This window comes from Pan paniscus, chromosome 12 (assembly GCF_029289425.2).
Source record: "Pan paniscus chromosome 12, NHGRI_mPanPan1-v2.0_pri, whole genome shotgun sequence".
Lineage (NCBI taxonomy): Eukaryota > Metazoa > Chordata > Mammalia > Primates > Hominidae > Pan > Pan paniscus.
The window spans coordinates 28,961,744-28,976,013 of NC_073261.2; the positions used below are offsets into that span (position 1 = coordinate 28,961,744).

At 39.1% G+C, this 14,270-nt stretch overlaps 1 protein-coding gene across 6 annotated transcripts in view; it reads left to right on the forward strand.

Moving 5' to 3' along the window:
* Positions 1-14,270, forward strand: part of REV1 (REV1 DNA directed polymerase) — an 89,502-nt gene that overhangs the window by 20,580 nt on the left and 54,652 nt on the right. For 3 of the 6 annotated variants that reach the window (XM_003805400.4, XM_008970912.4, XM_034953665.3), the window contains 2 exons: positions 4,482-4,545; positions 6,845-6,971. The exons of 1 other annotated variant lie outside the window; for it this stretch is intronic. In XM_003805400.4, the coding sequence (XP_003805448.1) occupies positions 4,492-4,545; positions 6,845-6,971 (181 nt within the window). In that variant the 5' untranslated portion in view covers positions 4,482-4,491. Of the gene's footprint in view, positions 1-4,481; positions 4,546-6,843; positions 6,972-14,270 lie in introns of those variants that run through there. 2 more of the 6 variants (XM_055107608.2, XM_008970918.5) reach the window with 2 other exon arrangements.

Below are 14,270 nucleotides of genomic sequence, written 5' to 3' on the forward strand. Positions count from 1 at the left end.
GCTGTATTGACAGCCTGTAATTCAGTTGGTCTTTATAATTTGATTACTTGAGTTTTAGCTCGTAGGTGAGTTTTAGCTTGTGAACCTTTCGAGGGTTGGGAGATTTCCACATGTGACTGTCTTACAGAGTCACATATGGAAACAGAAAAGAACCAAGAAATTTTGTACTTAGTTTTTAGTTCATTACTCTTAGTTATCAGTCTTTTTCAAGTTGTCGTGCTTTTTCTTCAAGAACAATCTTGTTCAGACCCTAAACCTAAAACTTACGGGGGAAAAAAAAGCATGGCTGCTAAAATTGAAGGTGGGTTTAGAGACTGGAACCTTGCTTGCTTGCTGTTTTTACCCCCAACTTTTTTCTTCTCCCCACCATATCCACCCTTCATCCAGTCATGGCCCCACAAAGATTATTCTGCAGTCGAACTTTCTTGTTTTATAGATGAAGAAATGTTAGGCTCAGTGCTGTTAGACTCACTCCAAATCACATTGTTAGGCAGTCGTAGAATTGGGATTTGAGTCCGTATCTAGTCTACTGTTATCATTATGTTGTAGACCATGGATAACTGACTTAAAATAATGATGTTCTCTGTGTTATAGTTTTCAAAGGGTTTCCACATGTGTAGTCTCACTCGATTTTCACTCTGTAGACTGGCAGAGTAGATTACTATAACAGTAGTTAATGTTTATTGAAGGTGTACCCTAACTGTTAAGGGTAAGGGTACTTTTGCATTCATGTATTCACTCTTCATCCGTTTTTTAAACTAATTTTTTGAAACACAGTAATTGGCTGCCCTGTTAAAGTTACTGGATAAGGAGAGATTGGCAGGTTATTTTAGGTTGTGAATCACAGTTTCAGAAACTGTTATCACATTCCTCAAGGTCATCAAGTTATGTGGAATTAAATTGGGAGCCTGGTCTGCAAGAGTTCCTCTGAAAACTAGAAGGCAATTTTTGTTTACAAGTCTAGCTTGATAATTGGATGGTTTGTCAATACAGGGCAGTCACTTCTTAGTGAGTAGGTTTAGTCAAGAGGACACATTGTAATTCAGGAGGTTGCTTGGAACAGGATAAAAACAGAGGGAGTGTGTTATTTCTGAAGGATATTTCTGTCAAGTAGTGGTATCCTGATTAAATGCCCTCCTCCGTTCTAGGGAAAGTCCTATTTAAAGAAGCAAATCAGTCATCTTAGTGTGGAGAACTTTTCCCTGGATGTGATTACAGAGGCATTGGCGGAGTCTCTTTTTCGAAGATCCCTGCTGATTAGCAGAAACAGCCCCCATGCCTGGCTAATTTTTCTTTCTTTCTTTTTTTTTTTTGAGATGGAGTTTCGCTCTTGTTGCCCAGGCTGGAGTCCAATGGTGCAATCTCGGCTCACCGCAACCTCCGCCTCCCAGGTTCAAGCGATTCTCCTGCCTCAGCCTTCCGAGTAGCTGGGATTACAGGCATGCGCCACCATGCCCGGCTAATTTTTTATTTTTAGTAGAGACAGGGTTTCTCCATGTTGGTCAGGCTGGTCTCGAACTCCCCGCCTCACATGATCTGTCCACCTCGGCCTCCCAAAGTGCTGGGATTATAGGCGTGAGCCATCGTGCCCAGCAATCTTTTTGTATTTTTAATAGACACAGGATTTCACCATGTTGGCCAGACTGGTCTCCAACTCCTGTCTTCAGGTGATCCACCCACCTCGGCCTCCCAAAGTGCTGGGATTACAGGGGTGAGCCCCCACGCCTGGCCCATGATCACCTTAATCTGTTTTCAGAGATTGAAATAATGAATACAGTTTCTGCAAAGTTTGGTCTGTCTACTTCCAGTTTCTTGTTACTCATAGGGTTCTGATAGCAATTGCGGCAAGCTGTATCCTTGGAAGACCCTTGGACTCTACTTTTTCTCTCCTAGCACTGTTTGTCAGAAACTTTGCCCAGTCTCCCAGCCACTCTTCTAGGATTGCCAGATGTTCTCAGAGGGAAAAATAATCTGGTTTGGGGAAGAGAGGTGGGGTGGCAGATCTCTGAAGATTTTTGTCCTCTTTGGAATGTTGGCTAGTAATTTTTGACTGTTTGATTTCTGGATCAATAGGAGTTTGTTGTTCATGAGTCAAGTTATTGGAAATGACGAAGCTAAAATTTTCAGTCCTTCATTCTTTCCTTTTCCTTTTAAAGTTTTAAACATTTGTCTGGAATAGTTTTGTTACTTTGGAGTTGGGGGAAAGAACCCTTAATAGCTGTTTTTTTTTTTTAATTTTTGTTTTTGTATTATAACTGTGTTTCATGCTTCTAGCCTCATTAAACCATCATTAAGGAATTTTCTTATTGGCCTTGTGCAGTAGGTATACAACAGACGTTACGCAACTGGATCTCTTAAATGATTGGGCCACCAAATGTATTAAAATACACTTTACTCCTTTATTTACCTTTATTTAACAGTTTAATAGCTGCCTTTAATTATCGGGGTATGTGTTTTTAGTGTATAATGGCCAGAACTCCCAAACTCTTTACTTGTTCCAGCAGGTGTATGGATTCAGTTTACATGTAGTCCAGTGCTGTGTGTTAATGTATCTCCCAGATTTCCTTTAAGGGCTGAAGTCTGTTGGGACTGGACAAAGTGAGCCTCTTGAAAACAGGAGAAATATTTAACAGAGCATGTGGTACTTCTGGGACTTGATAATGAGCACATTGGGTATTCATGCTCCTCCTACCTTCATCAGACTTAAAAAAGAAATCTCTCCTCAGGGTTAATCAGTTTACCACCTTTTCTCGGAGCACCTTGCACATGCCCCTAAAACGTTTGTATTATCTTGTCTCTCTGTTGGGACTTAACCTTTTGACAACACTTCTGCATGTCTTTTAGGCATCTTTTAAGGGTGACAGTAAAAATTCAAATTGTTATAAATGCCAACAAACAAAAACCAAATCCTGCAGTATGCTAAGAATAAAAATATTCATAAGAAAATATCTGCTGGCCAGGCATGGTGGCTCATGCCTGTAATCCTAGCACTTTGGGAGGCATAGGCGGGCAGATCACCTGAGGTCAGAGGTTCAAGACCAGCCTGGCCAACATGGTGAAACCCCATCTCTACTAAAAATACAAAAATAGCCAGGTACTCAGGAGGCTGAGGCAGGAGAATCACTTGAACCCGGGAGGCGGAGGTGGTTGTGAGCCGAGATCGTGCCACTGCACTTCAGCCTGGGTGACAGAGCAAGACTTTGTCTCAAAAAAAAGAGGCCGGGCGCGGTGGCTTACGCCTGTAATCCCAGCACTTTGGGAGGCAGAGGCGGGCGGATCACGAGGTCAGGAGATGGAGACCATCCTGGCTAACATGGTGAAATGCCGTCTCTACTAAAAATACAAAAAAAAAAAAAAAAAAAATAGCCGGGCGTGGTGGCAGGCACCTGTAGTCCCAGCTACTCAGGAGTCTGAGGCAGGAGAATGGTGTGAACCCGGGAGGCGGAGCTTGCAATGAGCCGAGATTGCGCCACTGCACTCCAGCCTGGGCAACAGAGCGAGACTCCGTCTCAAAAAAAATAATAAATAAAAAGAAAGAAATTATCTACTAATGTGTGTGGGGTAAAGTGTCATGGTTTAAGGTGTTGTTAAGTAAAAAATTCTCATAGATCATATCAGCTGATTTGACGTGGATAATATATAAGGCTTCATATGGTAACCATTTGATACACATGTATATAGTTACTAGAAGAAAATTATCTTAATAGAAGTCATATTAATTTTGTTAAGAATAAATGTAGTCATAGCCCAAAATGTAGCTGTTTGTGTTAAAAGGCTTTGACTTTACAAGGGGTTTCATTTAGCCTCTTTTTATGAATTATATATTTTGCTAGCCACTGAGCCAGCTGCCACTTAATGTGAGCCATCATTTGGTCATCCTGGTGGTTTTGTAGTATAGTTAGTTAAGTAAGTGTTGCCTTAAGGAGAATGACAGATTTACTATTATAGTTTATTATCAATGATAATCTTTTCTGCATCATTTTTAATTGACTTCTTCTAGGGCTTTGGCAGAATATGTGAATCAGGCTATGACTGAACTCTTAAGTGTCCAGTATTATTAATAGCAAAGACAGAGTTTAAAAGCCACACTATAGGACAACTCATGAAGGGAAATATTTTGTTAGATTGTCTTATATAATGGTAACAAGTAAAGTAAGCATGGCCATGTTAGTTGGATTTGGTGTTTTATGTAAGTGAATGTTAGGATTGGTGCTCAGGAATGCATAAAGATATTTTTCTATTGAATTTTAAATATAAGAGTTACAATTTAAACATGTGTAGGAGGGTGTTTTATAGACAAATTTCACTTGTAAAGCTGGAGAATGGAGAACTTCAGAAAAAGTTTACTTAATATTGTATTCTTGACTTTCATCAGTTGGACATTTGAATTTAATTTCTCATTTTCTTGATATTGAAATAAAATATCATTTAGGAATACATGATGTTATAAAATTGACATTTTTTTTTCCTCCCCAATACAGAAGCTCCACCATGAGGCGAGGTGGATGGAGGAAGCGAGCTGAAAATGATGGCTGGGAAACATGGGTGTGTTTTAAAAGAGTAAAAATAATTATATCGAACTGTCTAGTTATTTTTCATTCTTCTATTATAATGTGGTTTAAGTTGTTTTCTAAATTGTAAATTACTTTAGACACCAAATCTTTGAGTTTTCACAGTGTATTGAAAGCCTTATGATGTTTATAAACTTTATCCCCTAAACTTTACTCTCAGGAATTTTACCCTGAGGAAATAAATACGCCTAGTGCACAATAATTTACTATATGATGATTTTATTGCAGCATTGCTAATAATACTGAAAAACAGGAAAACACATAAATATCCAATAATAAGGGATTGGTCAAATAAGTTATCTGTGTATAGTGGAGCACTGTACAGTCATTATTCAGCTTTATATATCTCAACCTGGAAGGATAACCTTGACTAAAACAATGTGTTACAAAGAAATATTTTGTATGATTATATGTTTGTAAAACCTCTGTGCTCTGAGTTATGGAAATAAGCTTTGAAAACAACACCCCAAAGTTTTAATGAATAGGATTATACCAGTTTTAATTTTCTTCCCCATATTTCCTGTATTTTCTGAAAAGAAACTTCATAGTGAGCATATAATATTTTAATAATCAGCAAAAATAATGCAGTCATTTCCATTTTGGGAAAAAAACATCATGTACTTCTAGCCACCTACACCTTTAATTTAAAGACCTAATAATTGAAATCAAGCTTAATTATATCAAAGTTCAGGAAAAGTATAGTTGAATCCCTACATCTGTCAAGATGTTTAGCAAAAAAAATTATTTTTTAATATTTATTGTGAGGTGGATGTTATCTAATGAAAGTTAATATTACTATCAAATAGATTGATTAGATCCAGAATTTAGCCACTGGAGCATTCATCGTATTCTTTTCCATGTGTAGGGAGGACTACACTGGTTTATCCAGTTGCCTCATTTTTACCTGAAATAATTCATTTTAAGCCCTCTGTATGTGGGAGATAGTGGAAGCCAGTCTAAAATATGCTCTGAGGTTGGGCGTGGTGGCTCACACCTGTAATCCCAGCACTTTGGGAGGCTCAGGCAGGTGGATCACCTGAGGTCAGGAGTTGGAAACCATCCTGGCCAACATGGTGAAATCCCGTCTCTATTAAAAATACAAAAATTAGCTGGGCATAGTGGTGAGCACCTATAATCCCAGCTACTTGGGAACTGAGGCAGGAGAATTGCTTGAACCTGGGAGGCGGAGTTCGCAGTGAGCTGAGATCGTGCCACTGCACTCCAGCCTGGGCGACAACAGCAAGACCCTGTCAAAAAAATAAAATAAAATATGCTCTGAGACCACTTGTCAAATTTGTAATTGGTTTAAACTTTGGTGTAGCTTGCTCAATTGTGTACATACGAACAATATTTTGTGATATTACTATGTTTTGATATGCAGTTTTGCTCTTGTTGTCCAGGCTGGGGTGCAATAGCATGATCTCAGCTCGTTTGCAACCTCCACCTTCTGGGTTCAAGCGATTCTCCTGCCTCAGCCTCCTGAGTAGCTGGGATTACAGGCATGCACCACCACGCCCGGCTAATTTTGTATTTTTAGTAGAGACGAGGTTTCACCATGTTGGTCAGGCTGATCTCGAACTCCTGACCTCAGGTGATCTGCCCACCTCGGCCTCCCAAAGTGCTGGGATCACAGGTGTGAGCCACTGTGCCCAGCCAGTATTATTATTATTGATTTAGCTTTTTTTAAAAGTAACTTTTATAATCATAAGAATGTAATAAAATTAAAACTTGAGTTGATAGAGGGAAAATTCTTCTTTGACCTATGTGTTTTATTTATTTATATTTATTTATTATAATTTTTTTTTGAGATGGAGTCTTGCTCTGTCACCCAGGCTGGAGTGCAGTGGCGCCATCTCACCTCACTGCAACCTCCACCTCCTGGGTTCAGGCAATTCTCCTGCCTCAGCCTCCCGAGTAGCTGGGATTACAGGCACTTGGCACTGCTCCCGGTTAATTTTTGTATTTTTAGTAGAGACGGGGTTTCACCATGTTGGCCAAGCTGGTCTCAAACTCCTGATCTCAGGTGATCCGCCTGCCTCAGCTTCCCAAAGTGCTGGGATTACAGGTGTGAGCCACTGTGCCCGGCCCAACTTTCCTGTTTTATTTATTGCCTTGCCTTATGGTTTATGTTTATGAGGTCATCATTATGTTCTGGTCACTAGCACAGAATAAGGTCCATTTATTTATTTAGTTTTTAAAATATAATTTTTTTTTCAAAAAAGGGGGGAGAAAATGTAACCTTTGTGATTGGTTTACCTTTTCTTTACTTCTAGGGTGGGTATATGGCTGCCAAGGTCCAGAAATTGGAGGAACAGTTTCGATCAGATGCTGCTATGCAGAAGGATGGGACTTCATCTACAATTTTTAGTGGAGTTGCCATCTATGTTAATGGATACACAGGTTGAGTACTTTTTACTTAACCCTATTTTGGCATGTATTTTTATTAGGATTGAGAATGATTTGTTTTAAAATTCTATTTTTACTCATTTATTATAGACAAATGATTGTAAGATGAGAAGAAATAAATCATCTGCTTAGATACTTCTTTTTCCTTTCCATGTTGCTTTTACCTGCCATTGTCTTTAACTTTTATCAAAGTACATAGTTTCAAAAAGTCACATGAGGTTTAAAATGAAAAACGGGAAATTACCACACATGGGTAGTAGGACTTGTAAACTGTGAGCTTCACTGTAGGTCCATTTCATTGGTAAATCTCTAGATGTCATTATCCATAGGTCCTTTAGGGTGGGGTGGTGTGTGGGAGTGTGTCAGTGTCAGATTTCTTAGAGAAGAATCTTTTACTCTCTTGTCTGTAGAAGAGTGTAAACTGCCAGCATTTGGGTCGCCAAGCAGGGAAGGAAAGGACCTGAATTCTCACAGTTTAGGAAGTAAAATTTCACTTAGTCTCTCTATTCATTTTCTCATTCCTACCTCCTCCCCACCAGCTGTGCCTATTGTCATTGAGTCCGGTATCTGGAAGGGGTAGTGTAGTCTTTATTCTTGGTGAAAGGAAAGAAATGTGCAAATTCTTGTTTGCCTGTTGCACAGTTTCAAGGATGAATTTATCCACACATCCACTTTTGAAGGTGCCTGTGTGTTTATTTCATGACTTTCTCTTTGTTTTACTGGTAACAAGCAGCTTCTTTCCAAGCTTCCATATGGCCAGCTTCAGTTTTATCTTTCGCTGAACTGTAAAGTCGGTTAGCACTTGCCTGTTAGTTACCAGGTTTTCTGCCTAAATTTTTCTCTATTTTCTTGGGGATTCTTCTTATTATCATTTCATTGTATTTTTTGAAGTGAATGGCTGTAAATATTTGTGTCAGTCTGTTACATATTCCCCTGTCCCCTTCTCAACTGGCTGATACCTGCTATCTTTCAGGTCTCCGTGCCTCGCTTTCCCTTGATAGTTTGACTGTCTTCATACTGATTTAGGTGACTTCTTGTGCTCTTCTGGAGCTATGGCTCCCTGAATGAATCTGCATCTTAGAATTCTTTAGACCTTTCCATAGTTGTCTGTTTACTGGACAAGAGCTGGAGCTACATTTTCATCACTATATCCTTGGTGCCTCTACAGTGACTGGACACAATCATTCAGGACATATTTGTTGAATTGGAGTTAAGTATTAATTAACTGGTACATTTATCTGGTTTAGTAAGAGAAGAGTGTGTTGCTTGTAATTAAGTGTTTTATTAGGCATCATTGATGATGAATTTAGTCCAAGAATGTCATCTCAAAATAAATGCTGGTGCAGCATTGGGAAGTTCACATGCAGAAAGCTTGTAACTTTTCTGTGTAGGAAGGTATCCTGACAAATTCAAGCTCTGTGGACTTCCTGAGATGCTCTATGAAAAATTAAAACGTTAATGAAAACAGATAGGCATTGCTTCTTACATTAGCCAGTCATGGAAGTCTCCAGTTCAAGAGAGCACCCTTATTCACATAGGAGGAAGAAAAAGAGATTCTTTGTGTGAGGGAAGAAAAATGAATATTGCAGTAATCACTTTTTCGATTGAGAATCTGGAATTCTAAATCTGCTTTTATCACTAATTTTTGTGTGTAAAACATTTTCTGTTTGGATCTGTTATTATCTCTATCCTTTTCTGCAGGATAGAGATGCTAATATTTTTGCTCTTGTTATTAAGATTTCATTATAACTGTACAAATAAAGTTCCATTATGCTGAATTTCACCAAGATATCCAAACTGTGGTGCTGTAAAATAACTTTATTTTTAGAAAAATTAAGTTTTAGTGAATACTTTACAACTTTATAGATAAAACAGCATTAACAATTAGCAAGTAAAAATAACTCTTTAGATGTAATAAGACAAGTAGGAGGTGCTATTTTGTTTTTGATTTAAAAAAATAAGCTTTATTTCACAGTCTTGAGGTGTACTGGTCAGCTATTTTGTAAAATGCCTATATATATATTTTGGTATCATCTTTCTTCTCCATTAGCATGTAAGCACCAAAGGTGCAGACTTTGTCAGTTTTGCTCATTGCTATTGTGAAAGAAAGTTTTCAGGCCAGGCACGGTGGCTCACGCCTGCAATCCCAGCACTTTGGGAGGCCGAGGCGGGCAGATCACAAGGTCAAGAGATCGAGACCATCCTGGCCAACATGGTGAAACCCTGTCTCTACTAAAAATACAAAAATTAGCTGGGCTGGGCGTGGTGACGTGCGCCTGTAGTCCCAGCTACTCGGGAGGCTGAGGCAGGAGAATCACTTGAACCTGGGAGGCGGAGGTTGAAGTGAGCCGAGATCACGCCACTGCACTCCAGCCTGGCGATAGAGTGAAAAAAAGAAAATAGAAAGTTCTCTGAAAAGGAATTTGGAGGAAAGAGACTTCGTTCCAGTGAACAGTTTGCAAACCTGGGAGATGCAGTTTTCACTGTAAAAGAAGCTGTGGTGTCCCTTCTTGTTGATTCTTAATCATGCTCCCCACAAACTGTAATAATCCAAGTGTTCTTGATTCCTTTAAAGCTCCCAGTTCAGCCATTTGAGCCTCTCATGATTTCGTAGTCCCTATACCTTCCAACCCAGTTAACATTGAACTTGAACTTGGAGGGAAGACCCTCTAATAGTTCACCTGTCAACCTATTCTTCCCTTCACCTGGCCCCAAAAATGTTTTTTGCTTGTTAAGATTGACTTCTTTGCCTTCTATCCTTTTTGTTTGTTTTGTTTGTTTCTTTGTTTTGAGATAGGGTCTCCCTCTGTCACCCAGGCTGTAGTGCAGTGGCACTATCATGGCTCACTGCAGCTTCAGCATCCCAGGTTCAAGCCATCCTCTCTCCTCAGGCTCCCAAGTAGCTAGGACCTCAAGTGTGTACCACCATGTCCAGCTGATTTTTTAATTTTTTGTATAGATGAGGTCTTGCTGTGTTTCCCAGGCTGATCTGAAACTCCTAGGCTCAAGCGATTCTTCTGACATAGCACATAGTGATACTGTGAACCCTTTACCCAGTTTCCCCAAATGGTAATATGTAATAAACTTGCAAACAGTGTCACAACTGGGAAATTGATACTGATACAGTTAATATACAGAACATTTCCACACTACAAAGATCTTTCTTTTTTTTTTTTTTGAGACAGAGTCTCACTCTGTCACCCAGGTGGGAGTGCAGTGGCGCGATCTCGGCTCACTGCAAGCTCCGCCTCCCGGGTTCACACCATTCTCCTGCCTCAGCCTCCCGAGTAGCTGGGACTACAGGTGGCCACCACCACGCCTGGCTAATTTTTTGTATTTTTAGTGGAGACGGGGTTTCACCGTGTTAGCCAGTATGGTCTCGATCTCCTGACCTCGTGATCTGCCCACCTTGGCCTCCCAAAGTGCTGGGATTACAGGTGTGAGCCACTGTGCCCGGCGTCCACACTACAAAGATCTTTCATGTTACTCTTTTATAGTCACACCCACTTCTGTTCTCTGCCTTTCCTTAACTCCTGGCAACCACTAATCTGGTCTCCATTTTTATAATTTTGTCATTTCAAGAATGTTATATAAATAAAACATACAGTATATAACCTTTTGGGGCTGGCTTTTTTCACTGAGCATAAATTATCTGTCAGGTCATCAAAATTGTTGCCTTTTTATTGTTCAGTTATATTTCATAGTGTGGATGTACCAGTTTGTTAACCTTTCATCTGTTAGGGACATGAACATTTCATCTGGTAGGCTATGAACATTTGTGTATGAGTTTTGTATGAGTATAAGAAGAGTACAGTTGTTGGTTCCCGTAATAGTTACATCTTTAGTTTTTGTAAGAAACTGCCAAACTGTTACCCAAAGTGGTTGTAGTATTTTATACTCCCACTAGCCTTGTATGAGGAATCAACTTTCTTTGCATCCTTGCCAGCATTCAGTGGTTTTCATTTTATCCATTTTAATAGATGGTGTTGTGTCTCTTTGTGATTTTAATTTGCATTTGCCTCGTGGCTAATAATGTTGAACATTCTTTCATGTGTTTATTTCTTATCTTTACATCATCATTGGTGAAACATTTGTTCATGTTTTTTTCCTCATTTTCTAATTGGATTTAGTATTTTTTACTGTTTAGTTTTGATATTTCATTATATATTCTAGAGACTACTGCTTTGTCATAAAAGTGGTTTGCAGGTATTTTCTCCCAGTCTGTAGTTTTTCATCCTCTTGAAATGGTCTTTTGCAGAACGTTTTTAATTTTGATGAGATCTGATATGTCGATCTTTCCTTTTATGGATTGTGCTTGCAAGTCTAAGAACTTGTCACTTTGGTGCTAGATCCCAAATATTTTCTTCTATATTTTTAGATTTTATAGTTTTATGTTTTACATTGAAGTTAATGTTTCATTTTGAGGTTTTATAATTTTTTTTTTTTAATTTGTGGATTTCCAGTTGTTCCAACACAGTCAGTTGGGCATATTTTGGTGGATCTGTTTCTGGGTTCTCTGTTCTCTTCCACTGATGTTTGTGTCTGTTCCTTCACCAGTACCACACTATATCAAATACTGTACCTATGTGGTAAGCCTTGATATCAGGTAGAGTGATTGCTTTCACTTGTTTCTTCTTTGTCAAGATAATTCTGGGTATTCTAGGACCTACGCCTCTCTCTCTCTTTTTTTTTTTTTTTTCTTGAGACAGGGTCTCACTTTATCACCCAGGCTGGAGTACAGTGGTATGATCTCAGCTTACCGCACCCTCTGCCTCCCTGGCTCAAGCGATTCTTGTGCCTCAGCTACCCGAGTAGCTGGGATTACAGGCACATGCCATGATGCCCAGCTCATTTTTTGTGTGTTTTTAGTAGAGATGGGGTTTCGCCATGTTGGCCAGGCTGGTCTCGAACTCCTGACCTTAGGTGATTTGCCTGCCTCGGCCCCCCAGAGTGCTGGGATTACAGGTGTGAGCCAGTGCACCTGACCTATATACATGTTAAAATAAGTCATTTATCCACAAAATACCTTGCTGGGATTTTGATAGGAATTACATTAAACCTGTAGATCAGTTCGGGGAGAATTGACATCTTTACTATGTTGAGTTTTCTAGTTTGCAGACCTTATATCCCATTTTATTTTTCTTTAGTTGATTGAACAGATATATTTTGGATGCTGCTTGTGGGTTAGGAACTATGTTTGAAAAGAGATAGCAGTTGATGGAGAATGTGGATTTTGTGATGAAAAAGTAATCTCTAAGCCTTAGACATGAACAGAAGAGGGTGAGTGCCAACACAGAAGAGGAAACAATTGCCTTTGGGAGTGGGAGTGAATACTTCATAAAGGAATCGAAATGTTTAGCTTGGTCTTAGATAAATAGGCATTTTCCAAATGAAAATGGAGAAAGACATTCTAGTCCTAATTCTGACCTACATTTTCAACCTCATGTTCTTAAATTTTGCTCAACAAGATTACCCTGATATTCTAGATTTGTCTTTTTACTTTTACAGTTCTGTGTTTCTGTTTGTTCTTTTGCCTCTGAGGAAAAACTCCTTCCCTCCTCACTTCTGTGAACTGGAAGTATATTCATTCATTAAGATCCAGATATAGTTAGGTTTTGCCTCCTTCCCTGTCTAAGCCAGTCCATAGTAGTAGTATTTTATATAGAGAGATATATAATTCATAGCATTATTGCTAGAAACATTTATTTTGACACCTGGGTTTTGTCTTGTATTGTTAGGTCTTAATTCTATATTAAGTTCTTTGGCGTTAGGAAGCCTGTTTTATGTATAGTAATCCCTTGCCAAACATGGATTAGAGATAACACCTCAGGGCCTTAAATTTGCAGTTCCTTCTGCTTCCTCAGGTCTTCATCATTCAGATCTCTGCTCAAATGTTACCTTTTTACGGAGACCTTCCCTGACTTCGCCTATCTAAAACAGGTGTACTTTGCCCTCCAGTCGCTCTCTAACCCCTTATCCACCTTCCTCTTCATTTATTTGCACCTAAAATGGTATTACTTGCATGACTTATTTTTGTCTCCTCAGTGGAATACAAGTGCTATCACGGGTCACAGACTTGAGTCTTGTTCATTGCCATATCTCCAGTGCCTAGAACCTTGCCTGGCACATTGTAGATACTCAATAAGTATTAGTTGAATGAATAAATAAATAACAGGTTTTGTATTTGTACATCAGAATGTTAAAATATTTTCACTCAGATGCTAAATCAACTCAGTCTTAAGGAATGGGCCACATTTGAGGCCTGCATTGTAATCTGGGAGGTAGGCTCTGGGCATGTTTATTTTTGTGAAAGCTGCCCAGGGGGAGTCAGTGCTTCAGACTTAGTGGACAGTGGTTGCACTTTAGTGGTGTGAGATTGGGACAGTTCATATGGAAAGAGGTGTTCAGGTTATTTTCTACTTCCTTTAGTACATGGGTAAAAGACCAGGTCTTTTGATTTTGGCACTGCTGAAGTTTGTGAAAAAGCAGGTGGAGGGGGGCCCGGACAAGTACTTTAGCACAATTCACAAAATGAAACAAGGGGGAATATGCAAGTGTAACAGACTTATATTTCAAATAAGGATTTGTTTGAAAGCTGACAGCTTACATTGATGTTTTCTAAACATACAAATGTGGTGTTTTAGGAGAGGATTCTCTTTAATGTTGACAAGTCTAATTTTTTGGAAATAAATGCCTCCCAGATATTATTTTGTATGGATATATAATATCTCTCCTTCCATTTCCTGTGAGACTCTGATCTTGTAGATAAGAGATGGAGGAATTGAACCTCTGACATAGAAGACTTACCATATTAATTTATGCCACCTCCTGTAATTTTGCTAGTACCTGATGTGAAATTTGCACCTAGTTGGTACTCAAAAATTTGTTCCCTAAGCGTTTGAAACTTTTCTTCAGTTTTTGTTTGGTTGAGTGTATCTGTGGCTTTTAGTTGATTGTGGTGACTCTGTTGGTAAGTCTGAGGTAGTTAGGGGTGAGAAGAGTCAAGAGAGTAGTATTGCTGCTGCAGAAACTGAGGGACAGGAGTCCAAAGACAGAAGGATATGCACAGTAAGTTTTCTCTGTTGCCTCATCAATAAGTTATCTTTTCTAATTCATAAGATTGTGAAACTCAAATGAAATAATGAAGATGTTGCCATGGTAGGAGCAAAGGAGGTATAAGCAGCCATTCACCTCACTTCTTTCTGTGATTTATATAGCACAGTCAACAATTAATTAAGTTCTTTGGATATGCAGGATGAAATGGTGCATATAGTAAATGTTTTCTCAATAGAG